Genomic DNA, 22,155 nt, shown 5'->3' with positions numbered 1-22,155 from the left:
AACTAGCTTGGGTCTGATGTCTTGCAACACAAAAAAGTCATTCTCAGGTTCTCTCCAAGAATAATGTCATCGGCAGGCAGGGCCCACAGCTCCACGAGGTAACCACAAAAATAGACCTCACTAAGACAAGTACTCTGTCCCAAATTGCTCCCTATTCCTTACATAGTGCACTACTTTGACCAGATCCCTATATAGGGCCCTTGTCAAAAGAAGTGCCCTATATAGGCAATAGGGTGCCATTGGAGACAATTTCCATTTGGCATGTAGCCAAGATCAAGTGAGAGACAAGATAGTGAACACTTGAATCAGCTCACCTAAGTAATTCACAGCTTTTAGCTCAGCAGGCTAACACGTACATGTGGCGCATAGAATCCCTGGGTTCGAACCCCAGGTCTGGTTTGTCCCGTCATAAGCTACAGTGATTTAAACACTATTTTATTATTTCTCTCATAATTTCCTCCCTGCGGTCTATTAGTGCTAAATAGGTATAGTTTGACAGGTCGGACTGTCTATCCAGAGTCATTTGGAAAGCAGTCTATTACAGTATCAATGGCTGAAGTCTTGCCCATTTGCAACGCAATTAAAAACTCAATTTTCGAAGAGCTTTGCAGCGGTTGATAAACGAGTCAGTAATCCGTTAACTGCTCCTCTGTTTGGCTGAAGCACAGTAATGATAGACAAGTAGTGTGTGTGAGAGAGAGAGAGAGAGAGAGAGAGAGAGAGAGAGAGAGAGACAGAGAGAGTGGCAGAGAGGAGACTAAACTCACTGAGGAATTACTAGAAAATAGTAACTAGGCTACACATAGAGAACAGAAACCTTAGCAGTAGGCAACAGACCCAGACTTAGAAATATAAATATATTGATCTTGTGAGTTCAGAAAAGAATGGCATTTGTGGGTCTCAGTCATGTATTTCAAGCATGCTTCATGGGTGAAAGATAGGGACAGTCATGATGGCAATTTATTTTACTAGGCAAGTCAGTTAAGAAAACAATCTTATTTTCAATGATGGCCTAGTAACAGTTGGTTAACTGCATGGTCAGGGGCAGAACGACAGATGTGTACCTTGTCAGCTCAGGGATTTGAACTTGCGGTTACTAGTCTAACGTTCTAACCACTAGGCTACCCTGCCCCTATAAAATGTAATTTAAAAAAACGACCAGTAACATATAGCGAGATCTAAATAGGAATGTTTAGGCTGTAAGGCGTAATATACACCAGTTGTGTAGCCTGTTTCTCTCGTTCCCGAGTTCCAGACACTTCAGCACCATGGACAGCGCCTCATGCTGTGCTCTCTATCCGGGTAATGAAAGGAGAGCAAGGAGGACTTTGCCCACGCTATTAAAAATAATTAGGAAATCAAAGATAGTCTATAGATTTTTAAACATGCTAGTCTATATAGGTGTTTAACGATAAATGTGAGTTACTTCTGATCATAGCAGTATGACAACATATTCACGAATACCAGTTTTATGTATAGTTTATTCCGGGTTGTTTTGAATAGCTTCTAATTATGAATCCACTTGTGTTCTTTGTTTTGCCTCTACTCTATCCGCGCTCACTAACGCCAACTTCCCCTCATCATATCCTTGAGGCGGCAGCTGCACCAGCTGTAAGCGGTTATCTACTGTAGCCAATTGAAAGGCATTGGCCGCCTGAGATTGCCGTGCTTTCTCCTATTGATTGCGCGCGGATACAGTAATGTGGACGAGCGTGGCACTTGTGCCTTGCAGTCAGTCCTACTAGTGGAGCTGAGCTGGGCTAGTGTTATCCGGTAACGGAGTCCGGTGCACACAGGACGAGGGAAGCTTTTAATCAAAATAACATTTAATCAAAATCGCCGCTGGTCCAATCGGAGGAGCTTGTTTTCTTAATCAGATCAGGTAGTTTCTCAACCACCATCTTTGGGACGAATAAGTCCCAGCCTCTCTCTCTCTCTCACACACTCTCCTCTCACAGTTGCAGAAAATTGCTCCGCAGCCCCGTGCTGCACCTTAATGAACCCAATTGGTGCACTGTGAGCGACCATCATAAATCTGGAGGATTTTCAGCATCTTCGGGGTTGCTTATGAATTTGCTTAGGCAGATCCTTTTAAGGAGTTGAGAACATAGACGGGTTGGAGAAATTGCGAAAATGGCACAAAACGTGGTTCTATTTTTGTTGTGTCTTTCTGGCAGATCACTCGCGGGATTTCCCAATCAGATTAATATAGGTAAGTAGTCCGTCAAATAATTAGAACAGAATTTTAGAATCATTTTTGCTTTTCGCCGGTAATTTTCTGGATAATGCCGGTTCTTCGGAGTATGAGCTTTATCGGGTGTGTTATTAATTAAGTCGGTTGCTTTGCTTGAAGTTATATATTATTATTATTATATATTATTATACATATTGAACTTGCTCCGCCGCTTTGATTACAGATTTCATGAAATACAACGTTAGAGAAATGCCTGAAATAAATGACCTCATTGAATGGTTCACGGGAAAATGTTGCAACTTCATAAGGGTGAAAATTGTAGGGAGCAATTCCGCAATAACACGTTTCTGTAGACAGAATGATGAGGAGTAAATAAGAATTATGTGTGATTTATTTATCCTGATTAATTTGACACACGAGCCTGCCTACATGATCCGTGTTGTTTGGTTTAACACTTGAGAGTCGTGTATGAACAGCATGACGGAGATCCCTGCAGTTTAACAATTGTTATGTAAGCTACATACAAGTCAAGTGCCACTGAAGTCGATGTCTTCCTCAAGTTTTCCTCGACTGGCAGTAGGTGGGCTACCCTACCTACCGTCCGTGCAAGGGCCAGTGGTGGTTCCTTCCGGTGTCTATAAAAATATAAGGCAGACAGAGTTGGATGTAAAATGTGTGTAAATAATGATGACGGGAAATGGTAGCCGAAGTTGATTACCTATCTGTATGTCTTCTAGGTGGTCTGTTCATGCGGTCCACTGTGCAGGAGCACAGTGCGTTTAGGTTCGCTGTTCAGCTCTACAACACCAACCAGAACACTACGGAGAAACCCTTCCATCTCAACTACAACGTAGACAACCTCGAGTCGTCTAACAGCTTCTCAGTCACCCATGCATGTAAGTACAGAGCTGTTTTCAATTAAAATCTCCCTCTGCTCGGAATATGTCCAGAATTCCCCCTTGAACACACACACACACACACACACACACACACACACACACACACACACACACACACACACACACACACACACACACACACACACACACACACACACATAATAACATAGTGAATGCATGGTATGAAAACACTTTTGCTTGGTAGGCCTACAGTAGATAAGACCAGGGTCCAGAGGACGGGGTGCCAGAGTGCCTTTTGAGATGTCTCAATGGTTCACTATTGTTACGTCACACCAATGGTCACCAACCTCTTCTAAGTCCAGATCACTTTGTGAGTCGGATATGACTAAGCCTATGCAACATTAACCAATTAAAAACAATTCTGTAATAATAATGTTTTTTGCAGTAGGCTATAGACCCAATATATTATCTCTGCATATTGGCTATGCTTTATTTTATTTATGAATGTTATTATTATTATTTATTTTTTGGGGCTATGCTTATATTGCCCATAATCATTTGCTTTTTTTTTTAATTTACTGCAACTGATGGTCAGTCTGAGGGGAGGGAGCAACGGAGAGGGTAACTCTCACTGGACTCAACCTCCCTCCGTTCTCCCTCCCTCCCTCCGTTCTCCCTCCCTCCCTCCGTTCTCCCTCCCTCCCTCCCTCCGTTCTCACTCCATTCTCCCTCCCTCCCTCCGTTCTCCCTCCCTCCCTCCCTCCGTTCTCCCTCCCTCCCTCCCTCCCTCCATTCTCCCTCCCTCTGTTCTCCCTCCCTCTGTTCTCCCTCCCTCTGTTCTCCCTCCCTCTGTTCTCCCTCCCTCCGTTCTCCCTCCCTCCGTTCTCCCTCCCTCCGTTCTCCCTCCCTCCCTCCGTTCTCCCTCCCTCCCTCCGTTCTCCCTCCGTTCTCCCTCCCTCCCTTCGTTCTCCCTCCCTCCGCTCTCCCTCCATCCACTGAGAAAAAGGGGACACCGTCTTCCAGCTGATAGTGAAACTCAAGTCGCATTGCATTATGTCTGCCTCATGCAACAATTCATGTTGTTACTCCTATGACCAGAGAATGTGAAATATTCCTCTCTACTAAAAAAGACACAAGTCGCTAATAATAGCAGCTCTAGCTTATGGAAACACTGTGCTGCAGTCAGTCACTCAGTGCTGGTTGTGGCACTGCAGCACTGAGTGGACTGAGTGGAAGTAGGAAGAATGCACATTTTATGGCTTATAAAAACGTTGAACAAAGTGTTGACAGTGCTGAATAACAACATAAACATGAACTTCCTCATAAAAACAAATGTTCTTTGCTTTATTCTCTCTAGTCATGGTTTTAAAAGTCTTGAAATCTCACAGTATCAACTTCGCTGTGCATTCAAGGTTTCTTTTTACAGTCTATGGCTCGAGGAAACTGTGCAGACACGGTGATCTGAGCTATCTGATTGGCCAGCGGTAGGCCTATAGGTGCACTTGATTTGCTCTCTGGGTCTGCTAAGTAGGCGGAGTTCTACCTTCATGACATGTGAAATGGTTAAAAATGGGAACCCTTTGCCTTCCCGGCACTAGGGCTGCTGAATCAAGTGCACCTACCACCAACAGCACTAGGGCTGCTGAATCAAGTGCACCTACCACCAACAGCACTAGGGCTGCTGAATCAAGTGCACCTACCACCAACAGCACTAGGGCTGCTGAATCAAGTGCACCTACCACCAACAGCACTAGGGCTGCTGAATCAAGTGCACCTACCACCAACAGCACTAGGGCTGCTGAATCAAGTGCACCTACCACCAACAGCACTAGGGCTGCTGAATCAAGTGCACCTACCACCAACAGCACTAGGGCTGCTGAATCAAGTGCACCTACCACCAACAGCACTAGGGCTGCTGAATCAAGTGCACCTACCACCAACAGCACTAGGGCTGCTGAATCAAGTGCACCTACCACCAACAGCACTAGGGCTGCTGAATCAAGTGCACCTACCACCAACAGCACTAGGGCTGCTGAATCAAGTGCAACTACCGCCAACAGAGCAAAGTGGGAAAGAAATGGCAAGGCAAGGCTTTATCCTGGGTTGTTTACATACATTTTTGGTGGTCGACTAAGAATGGCTAGGAGATCGACCAATCAAGATAGAGATGTCTCATTGATCCACTGTTGATACACAACACTGAGGTAGAGACGTCTGAATGGTTCATTGTTTGTATAGGCTGTATGATATTACTAAGGTAAATATCTCTGTAGCAAATACAAACCAAGATGTGCATCTCAAATAGCCCCTTATTCATTTTGTAGTGCACTACTTTTGACCAGAGCCCCATCAAAAGTAGTCCACTTTAAATGGGAATAGGGCTCTGGTCTAAAGTAGTGCACTACAAAGGGAATAGGGCTCTGGTCTAAAGTAGTGCACTACAAAGGGAATATGGTTCAGGTCTAAAGTAGTGCACTATCAAGGGAATAGGGCTCTGGTCTAAAGTAGTGCACTACAAAGGGAATAGGGTTCTGGTCTAAAGTAGTGCACTATCAAGGGAATAGGGCTCTGGTCTAAAGTAGTGCACTACAAAGGGAATAGGGTTCTGGTCTAAAGTAGTGCACTATCAAGGGAATAGGGTGCCATTTGGGACAAGAATACAAATGAAATTCCCTTGGCAACATCCCGAGGAGAAGATCACGTATATATGATAGGGAAGGCACGGTATCTTTACAGTGAGAGAGAGAGGCTGTATGACCTTGGAGAGGAAAGAGAAGAAAACAGTAACAACATGTACAATAACCATGGTGCCAAGGACTCCATGTGGGTGGTTTCAGCATGCTCCTTAACAGACGTAAAACATCAGAATAGTGTTTTTAATCTAGGTAGGAGTATCGACTCTGATTTGGACATCTCTATATTTAAAAAGAGTCAGAGTTGCCTTTCAGATCATAATGAATATGATTACATGGACAGAGGGACCTAAATACCTGATCCTAGTTTAAACTCCCCTCTGCTCTGCTCTCTACCGTGTTCAAACTGCACTCTGCTCTCTCTACTGTGTTCAAACTGCACTCTGCTCTGCTCTCTACTGTGTTTAAACTGCACTCTGCTCTGCTCTCTACTGTGTTTAAACTGCACTCTGCTCTGCTCTCTACTGTGTTCAAACTGCACTCTGCTCCGCTCTCTACTGTGTTTAAACTGCACTCTGCTCTGCTCTCTACTGTGTTTAAACTGCACTCTGCTCTGCTCTCTACTGTGTTTAAACTGCACTCTGCTCTGCTCTCTACTGTGTTCAAACTGCACTCTGCTCTGCTCTCTACTGTGTTCAAACTGCACTCCGCTCTGCTCTCTACTGTGTTTAAACTGCTCTCTGTTCTGCTCTCTACTGTGTTTAAACTGCACTCTGCTCTGCTCTCTACTGTTTTCAAACAGCACTCTGCTCTCTACTGTGTTTAAACTGCGCTCTGCTCTCTACTGTGTTTAAACTGCACTCTGCTCTGCTCTCTACTGTGTTTAAACTGCACTCTGCTCTGCTCTCTACTGTGTTCAAACTGCACTCTGCTCTGCTCTCTACTGTGTTCAAACTGCACTCTGCTCTGCTCTCTACTGTGTTCAAACTGCACTCTGCTCTGCTCTCTACTGTGTTTAAACTGCACTCTGCTCTCTGCCCTGTTCAAACTGCACTCTGCTCTGCTCTCTACTGTGTTTAAACTGCACTCTGCTCTGCTCTCTACTGTGTTCAAACTGCACTCTGCTCTGCTCTCTACTGTGTTCAAACTGCACTCCGCTCTGCTCTCTACTGTGTTTAAACTGCACTCTGCTCTCTCTACTGTGTTCAAACTGCACTCTGCTCTCTACTGTGTTTAAACTGCACTCTGCTCTGCTCTCTACTGTGTTCAAACTGCACTCTGCTCCGCTCTCTACTGTGTTCAAACTGCACTCTGCTCTGCTCTCTACTGTGTTCAAACTGCACTCCGCTCTGCTCTCTACTGTGTTTAAACTGCACTCTGCTCTGCTCTCTACTGTTTTCAAACGGCACTCTGCTCTCTACTGTGTTTAAACTGCACTCTGCTCTGCTCTCTACTGTGTTCAAACTGCACTCTGCTCCGCTCTCTACTGTGTTTAAACTGCACTCTGCTCTGCTCTCTACTGTGTTCAAACTGCACTCTGCTCTCTCTACTGTGTTCAAACTGCACTCTGCTCTCTCTACTGTGTTCAAACTGCACTCTGCTCTGCTCTCTACTGTGTTTAAACTGCACTCTGCTCTGCTCTCTACTGTGTTTAAACTGCACTCTGCTCTGCTCTCTACTGTGTTCAAACTGCACTCTGCTCCGCTCTCTACTGTGTTTAAACTGCACTCTGCTCTGCTCTCTACTGTGTTTAAACTGCACTCTGCTCTGCTCTCTACTGTGTTTAAACTGCACTCTGCTCTGCTCTCTACTGTGTTCAAACTGCACTCTGCTCTGCTCTCTACTGTGTTTAAACTGCACTCTGCTCTGCTCTCTACTGTGTTCAAACTGCACTCTGCTCTGCTCTCTACTGTGTTCAAACTGCACTCCGCTCTGCTCTCTACTGTGTTTAAACTGCTCTCTGTTCTGCTCTCTACTGTGTCTAAACTGCACTCTGCTCTGCTCTCTACTGTTTTCAAACAGCACTCTGCTCTCTACTGTGTTTAAACTGTGCTCTGCTCTCTACTGTGTTTAAACTGCACTTTGCTCTGCTCTCTACTGTGTTCAAACTGCACTCTGCTCTGCTCTCTACTGTGTTCAAACTGCACTCTGCTCTGCTCTCTACTGTGTTTAAAATGCACTCTGCTCTGCTCTCTACTGTGTTCAAACTGCACTCTGCTCTGCTCTCTACTGTGTTCAAACTGCACTCTGCTCTGCTCTCTACTGTGTTTAAACTGCACTCTGCTCTCTACTGTGTTTAAACTGCACTCTGCTCTGCTCTCTACTGTGTTCAAACTGCACTCTGCTCTGCTCTCTACTGTGTTCAAACGGCACTCTGCTCTGCTCTCTACTGTGTTCAAACTGCACTCCGCTCTGCTCTCTACTGTGTTTAAACTGCTCTCTGTTCTGCTCTCTACTGTGTTTAAACTGCACTCTGCTCTGCTCTCTACTGTTTTCAAACAGCACTCTGCTCTCTACTGTGTTTAAACTGCGCTCTGCTCTCTACTGTGTTTAAACTGCACTTTGCTCTGCTCTCTACTGTGTTCAAACTGCACTCTGCTCTGCTCTCTACTGTGTTCAAACTGCACTCTGCTCTGCTCTCTACTGTGTTCAAACTGCACTCTGCTCTGCTCTCTACTGTGTTTAAACTGCACTCTGCTCTCTACTGTGTTCAAACTGCACTCTGCTCTGCTCTCTACTGTGTTCAAACTGCACTCCGCTCTGCTCTCTACTGTGTTTAAACTGCTCTCTGCTCTGCTCTCTACCTTGTTTAAACTGCACTCTGCTCTGCTCTCTACTGTTTTCAAACGGCACTCTGCTCTCTACTGTGTTTAAACTGCACTCTGCTCTGCTCTCTACTGTGTTCAAACTGCACTCTGCTCCGCTCTCTACTGTGTTTAAACTGCTCTCTGCTCTGCTCTCTACTGTGTTCAAACTGCACTCTGCTCTCTCTACTGTGTTCAAACTGCACTCTGCTCTCTCTACTGTGTTCAAACTGCACTCTGCTCTGCTCTCTACTGTGTTTAAACTGCACTCTGCTCTGCTCTCTACTGTGTTTAAACTGCACTCTGCTCTGCTCTCTACTGTGTTCAAACTGCACTCTGCTCTGCTCTCTACTGTGTTTAAACTGCACTCTGCTCTGCTCTCTACTGTGTTCAAACTGCACTCTGCTCTGCTCTCTACTGTGTTCAAACTGCACTCCACTCTGCTCTCTACTGTGTTTAAACTGCTCTCTGTTCTGCTCTCTACTGTGTTTAAACTGCACTCTGCTCTGCTCTCTACTGTTTTCAAACAGCACTCTACTCTCTACTGTGTTTAAACTGCGCTCTGCTCTCTACTGTGTTTAAACTGCACTCTGCTCTGCTCTCTACTGTGTTCAAACTGCACTCTGCTCTGCTCTCTCTACTGTGTTCAAACTGCAATCTGCTCTGCCCTCTCTACTGTGTTCAAACTGCAATCTGCTCTGCTCTGCTCTCTCTACTGTGTTTAAACTGCACTCTGCTCTGCTCTCTACTGTGTTCAAACTGCACTCTGCTCTGCTCTCTACTGTGTTCAAACGGCACTCTGCTCTGCTCTCTACTGTGTTCAAACTGCACTCTGCTCTGCTCTCTACTGTGTTTAAACTGCACTCTGCTCTGCTCTCTACTGTGTTTAAACTGCACTCTGCTCTGCTCTACTGTGTTTAAACTGCACTCTGCTCTGCTCTCTACTGTGTTTAAACTGCACTCTGCTCTGCTCTCTACTGTGTTTAAACTGCACTCTGCTCTGCTCTCTACTGTGTTTAAACTGCACTCTGCTCTGCTCTCTACTGTGTTCAAACTGCACTCTGCTCTGCTCTCTCTACTGTGTTCAAACTGCAATCTGCTCTGCCCTCTCTACTGTGTTCAAACTGCAATCTGCTCTGCTCTGCTCTCTCTACTGTGTTTAAACTGCACTCTGCTCTGCTCTCTACTGTGTTCAAACTGCACTCTGCTCTGCTCTCTACTCTGTTCAAACTGCACTCTGCTCTGCTCTCTACTGTGTTTAAACTGCACTCTGCTCTGCTCTCTGCTGTGTTCAAACTGCACTCTGCTCTGCTCTCTACTGTGTTCAAACTGCACTCTGCTCTGCTCTCTACTGTGTTCAAACTGCACTCTGCTCTGTTCTCTACTGTGTTTAAACTGCACTCTGCTCTGCTCTCTACTGTGTTTAAACTGCACTCTGCTCTGCCTTCTACTGTGTTCAAACTGCACTCTGCTCTGCTCTCTACTGTGTTCAAACTGCAATCTGCTCTGCTCTCCTCTCTCTACTGTGTTTAAACTGCACTCTGCTCTGCTCTCTACTGTGTTGAAACTGCACTCTGCTCTGCTCTGCTCTCTCTACTGTGTTTAAACTGCAATCTGCTCTGCTCTCTCTACTGTGTTCAAACTGCAATCTGCTCTGCTCTGCTCTCTCTACTGTGTTTAAACTGCACTCTGCTCTGCTCTCTACTGTGTTCAAACTGCACTCTGCTCTGCTCTCTACTCTGTTCAAACTGCACTCTGCTCTGCTCTCTACTGTGTTTAAACTGCACTCTGCTCTGCTCTCTACTGTGTTCAAACTGCACTCTGCTCTGCTCTCTACTGTGTTCAAACTGCACTCTGCTCTGCTCTCTACTGTGTTCAAACTGCACTCTGCTCTGCTCTCTACTGTGTTTAAACTGCACTCTGCTCTGCTCTCTACTGTGTTTAAACTGCACTCTGCTCTGCCTTCTACTGTGTTCAAACTGCACTCTGCCCTGCTCTCTCTACTGTGTTCAAACTGCAATCTGCTCTGCTCTCCTCTCTCTACTGTGTTTAAACTGCACTCTGCTCTGCTCTCTACTGTGTTGAAACTGCACTCTGCTCTGCTCTGCTCTCTCTACTGTGTTTAAACTGCAATCTGCTCTGCTCTCTCTACTGTGTTCAAACTGCAATCTGCTCTGCTCTGCTCTCTCTACTGTGTTTAAACTGCACTCTGCTCTGCTCTCTACTCTGTTTAAACTGCACTCTGCTCTGCTCTCTACTGTGTTGAAACTGCACTCTGCTCTGCTCTCTACTCTGTTTAAACTGCACTCTGCTCTGCTCTCTACTGTGTTGAAACTGCACTCTGCTCTGCTCTGCTCTCTCTACTCTGTTTAAACTGCACTCTGCTCTGCTCTCTACTGTGTTCAAACTGCACTCTGCTCTGCTCTGCTCCCTCTACTGTGTTTAAACTGCACTCTGCTCTGCTCTCTACTCTGTTTAAACTGCACTCTGCTCTGCTCTCTACTGTGTTGAAACTGCACTCTGCTCTGCTCTGCTCTCCCTACTGTGTTTAAACTGCAATCTGCTCTGCACTCTCTACTGTGTTCAAACTGCAATCTGCTCTGCTCTGCTCTCTCTACTGTGTTTAAACTGCACTCTGCTCTGCTCTCTACTCTGTTTAAACTGCACTCTGCTCTGCTCTCTACTGTGTTGAAACTGCACTCTGCTCTGCTCTCTACTGTGTTTAAACTGCACTCTGCTCTGCTCTCTACTGTGTTTAAACTGCACTCTGCTCTCTACTGTGTCTAAACTGCACTCTGTCTGCTCTCTACTGTGTTTAAACTGCACTCTGCTCTGCTCTCTACTGTGTTCAAACTGCACTTTGCTCTGCTCTCTACTGTGTTTAAACTGCACTCTGCTCTGCTCTCTACTGTGTTCAAACTGCACTCTGCTCTGCTCTCTCTACTCTGCTCTGTACTGTGTTCAAACTGCACTCTGCTCTGCTCTCTACTGTGTTCAAACGGCTCTCTGCTCTGCTCTCTACTGTGTTCAAACTGCACTCTGCTCTGCTCTCTACTGTGTTAAAACTGCACTCTGCTCTGCTCTCTACTATGTTCAAACTGCACTCTGCTCTGCTCTCAACTGTGTTCAAACTGCACCCTGCTCTGCTCTCTCTACTCTGCTCTGTACTGTGTTCAAACTGCACTCTGCTCTGCTCTCAACTGTCTAAACTGCACCCTGCTCTGCTCTCTACTGTGTTTAAACTGCACTCTGCTCTGCTCTCTACTGTGTTCGAAACGGCTCTCTGCTCTGCTCTCTACTGTGTTCAAATTGCACTCTGCTCTGCTCTCTCTAATCTACTCTGTACTGTGTTCAAACTGCACTCTGCTCTGCTCTCTACTGTGTTCAAACTGCACTCTGCTCTGCTCTCTTTGCTCTACTGTGATCAATCTGCACTCTGCTCTCTACTGTGTTCAAACGGCTCTCTGCTCTGCTCTCTACTGTGTTCACACTGCACTCTGCTCTGCTCTCAACTGTGTTCAAACTGCACTCTGCTCTGCTCTCTCTACTCTGCTCTGTACTGTGTTCAAACTGCACTCTGCTCTCTCTACTGTGTTCAAACTGCACTCTGCTCTGCTCTCTACTGTGTTTAAACTGCACTCTGCTCTGCTCTCTACTGTGTTTAAACTGCACTCTGCTCCGCTCTCTACTGTGTTCAAACTGCACTCTGCTCCGCTCTCTACTGTGTTTAAACTGCACTCTGCTCTGCTCTCTACTGTGTTTAAACTGCACTCTGCTCTGCTCTCTACTGTGTTTAAACTGCACTCTGCTCTGCTCTCTACTGTGTTCAAACTGCACTCTGCTCTGCTCTCTACTGTGTTTAAACTGCACTCTGCTCTGCTCTCTACTGTGTTCAAACTGCACTCTGCTCTGCTCTCTACTGTGTTCAAACTGCACTCCGCTCTGCTCTCTACTGTGTTTAAACTGCTCTCTGTTCTGCTCTCTACTGTGTCTAAACTGCACTCTGCTCTGCTCTCTACTGTTTTCAAACAGCACTCTGCTCTCTACTGTGTTTAAACTGTGCTCTGCTCTCTACTGTGTTTAAACTGCACTTTGCTCTGCTCTCTACTGTGTTCAAACTGCACTCTGCTCTGCTCTCTACTGTGTTCAAACTGCACTCTGCTCTGCTCTCTACTGTGTTTAAACTGCACTCTGCTCTGCTCTCTACTGTGTTCAAACTGCACTCTGCTCTGCTCTCTACTGTGTTCAAACTGCACTCTGCTCTGCTCTCTACTGTGTTTAAACTGCACTCTGCTCTCTACTGTGTTTAAACTGCACTCTGCTCTGCTCTCTACTGTGTTCAAACTGCACTCTGCTCTGCTCTCTACTGTGTTCAAACGGCACTCTGCTCTGCTCTCTACTGTGTTCAAACTGCACTCCGCTCTGCTCTCTACTGTGTTTAAACTGCTCTCTGTTCTGCTCTCTACTGTGTTTAAACTGCACTCTGCTCTGCTCTCTACTGTTTTCAAACAGCACTCTGCTCTCTACTGTGTTTAAACTGCGCTCTGCTCTCTACTGTGTTTAAACTGCACTTTGCTCTGCTCTCTACTGTGTTCAAACTGCACTCTGCTCTGCTCTCTACTGTGTTCAAACTGCACTCTGCTCTGCTCTCTACTGTGTTCAAACTGCACTCTGCTCTGCTCTCTACTGTGTTTAAACTGCACTCTGCTCTCTACTGTGTTCAAACTGCACTCTGCTCTGCTCTCTACTGTGTTTAAACTGCACTCTGCTCTGCTCTCTACTGTGTTCAAACTGCACTCTGCTCTGCTCTCTACTGTGTTCAAACTGCACTCCGCTCTGCTCTCTACTGTGTTTAAACTGCTCTCTGCTCTGCTCTCTACCTTGTTTAAACTGCACTCTGCTCTGCTCTCTACTGTTTTCAAACGGCACTCTGCTCTCTACTGTGTTTAAACTGCACTCTGCTCTGCTCTCTACTGTGTTCAAACTGCACTCTGCTCCGCTCTCTACTGTGTTTAAACTGCACTCTGCTCTGCTCTCTACTGTGTTCAAACTGCACTCTGCTCTCTCTACTGTGTTCAAACTGCACTCTGCTCTGCTCTCTACTGTGTTTAAACTGCACTCTGCTCTGCTCTCTACTGTGTTTAAACTGCAGTCTGCTCTGCTCTCTACTGTGTTCAAACTGCACTCTGCTCTGCTCTCTACTGTGTTTAAACTGCACTCTGCTCTGCTCTCTACTGTGTTCAAACTGCACTCTGCTCTGCTCTCTACTGTGTTCAAACTGCACTCCGCTCTGCTCTCTACTGTGTTTAAACTGCTCTCTGTTCTGCTCTCTACTGTGTTTAAACTGCACTCTGCTCTGCTCTCTACTGTTTTCAAACAGCACTCTACTCTCTACTGTGTTTAAACTGCGCTCTGCTCTCTACTGTGTTTAAACTGCACTCTGCTCTGCTCTCTACTGTGTTCAAACTGCACTCTGCTCTGCTCTCTCTACTGTGTTCAAACTGCAATCTGCTCTGCCCTCTCTACTGTGTTCAAACTGCAATCTGCTCTGCTCTGCTCTCTCTACTGTGTTTAAACTGCACTCTGCTCTGCTCTCTACTGTGTTCAAACTGCACTCTGCTCTGCTCTCTACTGTGTTCAAACGGCACTCTGCTCTGCTCTCTACTGTGTTCAAACTGCACTCTGCTCTGCTCTCTACTGTGTTTAAACTGCACTCTGCTCTGCTCTCTACTGTGTTTAAACTGCACTCTGCTCTGCTCTACTGTGTTTAAACTGCACTCTGCTCTGCTCTCTACTGTGTTTAAACTGCACTCTGCTCTGCTCTCTACTGTGTTTAAACTCCACTCTGCTCTGCTCTCTACTGTGTTTAAACTGCACTCTGCTCTGCTCTCTACTGTGTTCAAACTGCACTCTGCTCTGCTCTCTCTACTGTGTTCAAACTGCAATCTGCTCTGCCCTCTCTACTGTGTTCAAACTGCAATCTGCTCTGCTCTGCTCTCTCTACTGTGTTTAAACTGCACTCTGCTCTGCTCTCTACTGTGTTCAAACTGCACTCTGCTCTGCTCTCTACTCTGTTCAAACTGCACTCTGCTCTGCTCTCTACTGTGTTTAAACTGCACTCTGCTCTGCTCTCTGCTGTGTTCAAACTGCACTCTGCTCTGCTCTCTACTGTGTTCAAACTGCACTCTGCTCTGCTCTCTACTGTGTTCAAACTGCACTCTGCTCTGTTCTCTACTGTGTTTAAACTGCACTCTGCTCTGCTCTCTACTGTGTTTAAACTGCACTCTGCTCTGCCTTCTACTGTGTTCAAACTGCACTCTGCTCTGCTCTCTCTACTGTGTTCAAACTGCAATCTGCTCTGCTCTCCTCTCTCTACTGTGTTTAAACTGCACTCTGCTCTGCTCTCTACTGTGTTGAAACTGCACTCTGCTCTGCTCTGCTCTCTCTACTGTGTTTAAACTGCAATCTGCTCTGCTCTCTCTACTGTGTTCAAACTGCAATCTGCTCTGCTCTGCTCTCTACTGTGTTTAAACTGCACTCTGCTCTGCTCTCTACTGTGTTCAAACTGCACTCTGCTCTGCTCTCTACTCTGTTCAAACTGCACTCTGCTCTGCTCTCTACTGTGTTTAAACTGCACTCTGCTCTGCTCTCTACTGTGTTCAAACTGCACTCTGCTCTGCTCTCTACTGTGTTGAAACTGCACTCTGCTCTGCTCTGCTCTCTCTACTGTGTTTAAACTGCAATCTGCTCTGCTCTCTCTACTGTGTTCAAACTGCAATCTGCTCTGCTCTGCTCTCTCTACTGTGTTTAAACTGCACTCTGCTCTGTTCTCTACTCTGTTTAAACTGCACTCTGCTCTGCTCTCTACTGTGTTGAAACTGCACTCTGCTCTGCTCTCTACTCTGTTTAAACTGCACTCTGCTCTGCTCTCTACTGTGTTGAAACTGCACTCTGCTCTGCTCTGCTCTCTCTACTCTGTTTAAACTGCACTCTGCTCTGCTCTCTACTGTGTTCAAACTGCACTCTGCTCTGCTCTGCTCCCTCTACTGTGTTTAAACTGCACTCTGCTCTGCTCTCTACTCTGTTTAAACTGCACTCTGCTCTGCTCTCTACTGTGTTGAAACTGCACTCTGCTCTGCTCTGCTCTCCCTACTGTGTTTAAACTGCAATCTGCTCTGCTCTCTCTACTGTGTTCAAACTGCAATCTGCTCTGCTCTGCTCTCTCTACTGTGTTTAAACTGCACTCTGCTCTGCTCTCTACTGTGTTGAAACTGCACTCCGCTCTGCTCTCTACTGTGTTTAAACTGCTCTCTGCTCTGCTCTCTACCTTGTTTAAACTGCACTCTGCTCTGCTCTCTACTGTTTTCAAACGGCACTCTGCTCTCTACTGTGTTTAAACTGCACTCTGCTCTGCTCTCTACTGTGTTCAAACTGCACTCTGCTCCGCTCTCTACTGTGTTTAAACTGCACTCTGCTCTGCTCTCTACTGTGTTCAAACTGCACTCTGCTCTCTCTACTGTGTTCAAACTGCACTCTGCTCTGCTCTCTACTGTGTTTAAACTGCACTCTGCTCTGCTCTCTACTGTGTTTAAACTGCAGTCTGCTCTGCTCTCTACTGTGTTCAAACTGCACTCTGCTCTGCTCTCTACTGTGTTTAAACTGCACTCTGCTCTGCTCTCTACTGTGTTCAAACTGCACTCTGCTCTGCTCTCTACTGTGTTCAAACTGCACTCCGCTCTGCTCTCTACTGTGTTTAAACTGCTCTCTGTTCTGCTCTCTACTGTGTTTAAACTGCACTCTGCTCTGCTCTCTACTGTTTTCAAACAGCACTCTACTCTCTACTGTGTTTAAACTGCGCTCTGCTCTCTACTGTGTTTAAACTGCACTCTGCTCTGCTCTCTACTGTGTTCAAACTGCACTCTGCTCTGCTCTCTCTACTGTGTTCAAACTGCAATCTGCTCTGCCCTCTCTACTGTGTTCAAACTGCAATCTGCTCTGCTCTGCTCTCTCTACTGTGTTTAAACTGCACTCTGCTCTGCTCTCTACTGTGTTCAAACTGCACTCTGCTCTGCTCTCTACTGTGTTCAAACGGCACTCTGCTCTGCTCTCTACTGTGTTCAAACTGCACTCTGCTCTGCTCTCTACTGTGTTTAAACTGCACTCTGCTCTGCTCTCTACTGTGTTTAAACTGCACTCTGCTCTGCTCTACTGTGTTTAAACTGCACTCTGCTCTGCTCTCTACTGTGTTTAAACTGCACTCTGCTCTGCTCTCTACTGTGTTTAAACTCCACTCTGCTCTGCTCTCTACTGTGTTTAAACTGCACTCTGCTCTGCTCTCTACTGTGTTCAAACTGCACTCTGCTCTGCTCTCTCTACTGTGTTCAAACTGCAATCTGCTCTGCCCTCTACTGTGTTCAAACTGCAATCTGCTCTGCTCTGCTCTCTCTACTGTGTTTAAACTGCACTCTGCTCTGCTCTCTACTGTGTTCAAACTGCACTCTGCTCTGCTCTCTACTCTGTTCAAACTGCACTCTGCTCTGCTCTCTACTGTGTTTAAACTGCACTCTGCTCTGCTCTCTGCTGTGTTCAAACTGCACTCTGCTCTGCTCTCTACTGTGTTCAAACTGCACTCTGCTCTGCTCTCTACTGTGTTCAAACTGCACTCTGCTCTGTTCTCTACTGTGTTTAAACTGCACTCTGCTCTGCTCTCTACTGTGTTTAAACTGCACTCTGCTCTGCCTTCTACTGTGTTCAAACTGCACTCTGCTCTGCTCTCTCTACTGTGTTCAAACTGCAATCTGCTCTGCTCTCCTCTCTCTACTGTGTTTAAACTGCACTCTGCTCTGCTCTCTACTGTGTTGAAACTGCACTCTGCTCTGCTCTGCTCTCTCTACTGTGTTTAAACTGCAATCTGCTCTGCTCTCTCTACTGTGTTCAAACTGCAATCTGCTCTGCTCTGCTCTCTCTACTGTGTTTAAACTGCACTCTGCTCTGCTCTCTACTGTGTTCAAACTGCACTCTGCTCTGCTCTCTACTCTGTTCAAACTGCACTCTGCTCTGCTCTCTACTGTGTTTAAACTGCACTCTGCTCTGCTCTCTACTGTGTTCAAACTGCACTCTGCTCTGCTCTCTACTGTGTTGAAACTGCACTCTGCTCTGCTCTGCTCTCTCTACTGTGTTTAAACTGCAATCTGCTCTGCTCTCTCTACTGTGTTCAAACTGCAATCTGCTCTGCTCTGCTCTCTCTACTGTGTTTAAACTGCACTCTGCTCTGTTCTCTACTCTGTTTAAACTGCACTCTGCTCTGCTCTCTACTGTGTTGAAACTGCACTCTGCTCTGCTCTCTACTCTGTTTAAACTGCACTCTGCTCTGCTCTCTACTGTGTTGAAACTGCACTCTGCTCTGCTCTGCTCTCTCTACTCTGTTTAAACTGCACTCTGCTCTGCTCTCTACTGTGTTCAAACTGCACTCTGCTCTGCTCTGCTCCCTCTACTGTGTTTAAACTGCACTCTGCTCTGCTCTCTACTCTGTTTAAACTGCACTCTGCTCTGCTCTCTACTGTGTTGAAACTGCACTCTGCTCTGCTCTGCTCTCCCTACTGTGTTTAAACTGCAATCTGCTCTGCTCTCTCTACTGTGTTCAAACTGCAATCTGCTCTGCTCTGCTCTCTCTACTGTGTTTAAACTGCACTCTGCTCTGCTCTCTACTGTGTTGAAACTGCACTCTGCTCTGCTCTCTACTGTGTTTAAACTGCACTCTGCTCTGCTCTCTACTGTGTTTAAACTGCACTCTGCTCTCTACTGTGTCTAAACTGCACTCTGTCTGCTCTCTACTGTGTTTAAACTGCACTCTGCTCTGCTCTCTACTGTGTTCAAACTGCACTTTGCTCTGCTCTCTACTGTGTTTAAACTGCACTCTGCTCTGCTCTCTACTGTGTTCAAACTGCACTCTGCTCTGCTCTCTCTACTCTGCTCTGTACTGTGTTCAAACTGCACTCTGCTCTGCTCTCTACTGTGTTCAAACGGCTCTCTGCTCTGCTCTCTACTGTGTTCAAACTGCACTCTGCTCTGCTCTCTACTGTGTTAAAACTGCACTCTGCTCTGCTCTCTACTATGTTCAAACTGCACTCTGCTCTGCTCTCAACTGTGTTCAAACTGCACCCTGCTCTGCTCTCTCTACTCTGCTCTGTACTGTGTTCAAACTGCACTCTGCTCTGCTCTCAACTGTCTAAACTGCACCCTGCTCTGCTCTCTACTGTGTTTAAACTGCACTCTGCTCTGCTCTCTACTGTGTTTAAACTGCACTCTGCTCTGCTCTCTACTGTGTTCGAAACGGCTCTCTGCTCTGCTCTCTACTGTGTTCAAATTGCACTCTGCTCTGCTCTCTCTAATCTACTCTGTACTGTGTTCAAACTGCACTCTGCTCTGCTCTCTACTGTGTTCAAACTGCACTCTGCTCTGCTCTCTTTGCTCTACTGTGATCAATCTGCACTCTGCTCTCTACTGTGTTCAAACGGCTCTCTGCTCTGCTCTCTACTGTGTTCACACTGCACTCTGCTCTGCTCTCAACTGTGTTCAAACTGCACTCTGCTCTGCTCTCTCTACTCTGCTCTGTACTGTGTTCAAACTGCACTCTGCTCTGCTCTCTACTGTGTTTAAACTGCACTCTGCTCTGCTCTCTACTGTGTTCAAACTGCAATCTGCTCTGCTCTGCTCTCTCTACTGTGTTTAAACTGCACTCTGCTCTGTTCTCTACTCTGTTTAAACTGCACTCTGCTCTGCTCTCTACTGTGTTGAAACTGCACTCTGCTCTGCTCTCTACTCTGTTTAAACTGCACTCTGCTCTGCTCTCTACTGTGTTGAAACTGCACTCTGCTCTGCTCTGCTCTCTCTACTCTGTTTAAACTGCACTCTGCTCTGCTCTCTACTGTGTTCAAACTGCACTCTGCTCTGATCTGCTCCCTCTACTGTGTTTAAACTGCACTCTGCTCTGCTCTCTACTCTGTTTAAACTGCACTCTGCTCTGCTCTCTACTGTGTTGAAACTGCACTCTGCTCTGCTCTGCTCTCCCTACTGTGTTTAAACTGCAATCTGCTCTGCTCTCTCTACTGTGTTCAAACTGCAATCTGCTCTGCTCTGCTCTCTCTACTGTGTTTAAACTGCACTCTGCTCTGCTCTCTACTGTGTTGAAACTGCACTCTGCTCTGCTCTCTACTGTGTTTAAACTGCACTCTGCTCTGCTCTCTACTGTGTTTAAACTGCACTCTGCTCTCTACTGTGTCTAAACTGCACTCTGTCTGCTCTCTACTGTGTTTAAACTGCACTCTGCTCTGCTCTCTACTGTGTTCAAACTGCACTTTGCTCTGCTCTCTACTGTGTTTAAACTGCACTCTGCTCTGCTCTCTACTGTGTTCAAACTGCACTCTGCTCTGCTCTCTCTACTCTGCTCTGTACTGTGTTCAAACTGCACTCTGCTCTGCTCTCTACTGTGTTCAAACGGCTCTCTGCTCTGCTGCTCTACTGTGTTCAAACTGCACTCTGCTCTGCTCTCTACTGTGTTAAAACTGCACTCTGCTCTGCTCTCTACTATGTTCAAACTGCACTCTGCTCTGCTCTCAACTGTGTTCAAACTGCACCCTGCTCTGCTCTCTCTACTCTGCTCTGTACTGTGTTCAAACTGCACTCTGCTCTGCTCTCAACTGTCTAAACTGCACCCTGCTCTGCTCTCTACTGTGTTTAAACTGCACTCTGCTCTGCTCTCTACTGTGTTTAAACTGCACTCTGCTCTGCTCTCTACTGTGTTCGAAACGGCTCTCTGCTCTGCTCTCTACTGTGTTCAAATTGCACTCTGCTCTGCTCTCTCTAATCTACTCTGTACTGTGTTCAAACTGCACTCTGCTCTGCTCTCTACTGTGTTCAAACTGCACTCTGCTCTGCTCTCTTTGCTCTACTGTGATCAATCTGCACTCTGCTCTCTACTGTGTTCAAACGGCTCTCTGCTCTGCTCTCTACTGTGTTCACACTGCACTCTGCTCTGCTCTCAACTGTGTTCAAACTGCACTCTGCTCTGCTCTCTCTACTCTGCTCTGTACTGTGTTCAAACTGCACTCTGCTCTGCTCTCTACTGTGTTTAAACTGCACTCTGCTCTGCTCTCTACTGTGTTCAAACGGCTCTCTGCTCTGCTCTCTACTGTGTTCAAACTGCACTCCACTCTGCTCTCTCTACTCTGCTCTGTACTGTGTTCAAACTGCACTCTGCTCTGCTCTCTACTGTGCTCAAACTGCACTCTGCTCTGCTCTCTGCTGTGTTCAATCTGCACTCTGCTCAGCTGTCTCTCTCTACTGTGTCTCTGCTCTACTCTCTCTCCTCTCTACTGTGTTCAAACTGCACTCTGCTCTGCTCTCTACTGTGTTTAAATTGCACTCTGCTCCGCTCTCTACTGTGTTCAAACGTCTCTCTGCGCTGCTCTCTTCTGGGAAATTGTTTCGAGAGAAGCAAAGAGGGGAGGGAAGGGAGGAGAGGGAGAAGGAAAGGGAAGTTGAGGGAATGATAGGAAAGAGAGGAGAAGGAAAGGGAGGAGAGGGAAAATGAGTAGAGGGAAAGGGAGTAGAGGGAGAGGTAAGGGAGGAGATGGAGAGGGAACGAGAGAAGGATAGAGAGGAGAGGGAAAGGGAGGAGAGGGAGAGGGAAAGGGAGGAGAGGGAAAGGGAGAAGAGGGAAAGGGAGGAGAGGGAAAGGGAGGAGAGGGAAAGGGGGAGAGGGAAAGGGGGAGAGGGAAAGGGGGAGAAGGAAAGGGAGGAGAGGGAAAGGGAGTAGAGGAGGGAGAATGGGAGGAGAGGGAACGAGAGAAGGAAAGCGAAGGAGGAATGAGAGAAGGAAAGAGAGGAAAGGGAAAGAAAAGGGGAGGATAGGGAACAAAGGAAAGAAAAGGGGAGGATAGGGAACAAAGGAAAGAAAAGGGGAGGATAGGGAACAAAGCAAAGAAAAGGGGAGGATAGGGAACAAAGGAAAGAAAAGGGGAGGATAGGGAACAAGGGAAAGAAAAGGGGAGAATAGGGAACAAGGGAAAGAAAAGGGGAGGATAGGGAAGGAAAAAGAAAGGGAGGATAGGGAACAAAGGAAAGAAAAGGGGAGGATAGGGAACAAGGGAAAGAAAAGGGGAGGATAGGGAACAAGGGAAAGAAGGGGAGGATAGGGAACAAGGGAAAGAAAAGGGGAGGATAGGGAACAAGGGAAAGAAAAGGGGAGGATAGGGAACAAAGCAAAGAAAAGGGGAGGATAGGGAAGGAAAAAGAAGGGGAGGATAGGGAACAAAGGAAAGAAAAGGGGAGGATAGGGAACAAGGGAAAGAAAAGGGGAGGATAGGGAACAAAGGAAAGAAAAGGGGAGGATAGGGAAGGAAAAAGAAGGGGAGGATAGGGAACAAAGGAAAGAAAAGGGGAGGATAGGGAACAAGGGAAAGAAAAGGGGAGGATAGGGAACAAAGGAAAGAAAAGGGGAGGATAGGGAACAAAGAAAATAAAAGGGGAGGATAGGGAACAAAGGAAAGAAAAGGGGAGGATAGGGAACAAGGGAAAGAAAAGGGGAGGATAGGGAACAAGGGAAAGAAAAGGGGAGGATAGGGAACAAGGGAAAGAAAAGGGGAGGATAGGGAACAAGGGAA

The 22,155-nt window shown here is 46.5% G+C and overlaps 1 protein-coding gene across 4 annotated transcripts in view; it reads left to right on the top strand.

The window, feature by feature from the left end:
• The first annotated feature begins 1,749 nt into the window (after nt 1–1,749).
• Nucleotides 1,750–22,155, top strand: part of LOC115136302 (glutamate receptor 3) — a 339,674-nt gene continuing 319,268 nt past the window's right edge. For all 4 annotated transcript variants that reach the window (XM_065019924.1, XM_065019923.1, XM_065019922.1 and 1 more), the window contains exons 1-2: nt 1,750–2,212; nt 2,932–3,090. In XM_065019924.1, coding sequence (XP_064875996.1) covers nt 2,134–2,212; nt 2,932–3,090 — 238 coding nt within the window. In that variant the 5' untranslated portion in view covers nt 1,750–2,133. The remainder of the gene's footprint in view (nt 2,213–2,931; nt 3,091–22,155) is intronic.

Source organism: Oncorhynchus nerka, linkage group LG6, assembly GCF_034236695.1.
Source record: "Oncorhynchus nerka isolate Pitt River linkage group LG6, Oner_Uvic_2.0, whole genome shotgun sequence".
NCBI classification, from domain to species: domain Eukaryota; kingdom Metazoa; phylum Chordata; class Actinopteri; order Salmoniformes; family Salmonidae; genus Oncorhynchus; species Oncorhynchus nerka.
This window is presented reverse-complemented; position numbering and strand designations above follow the sequence as displayed.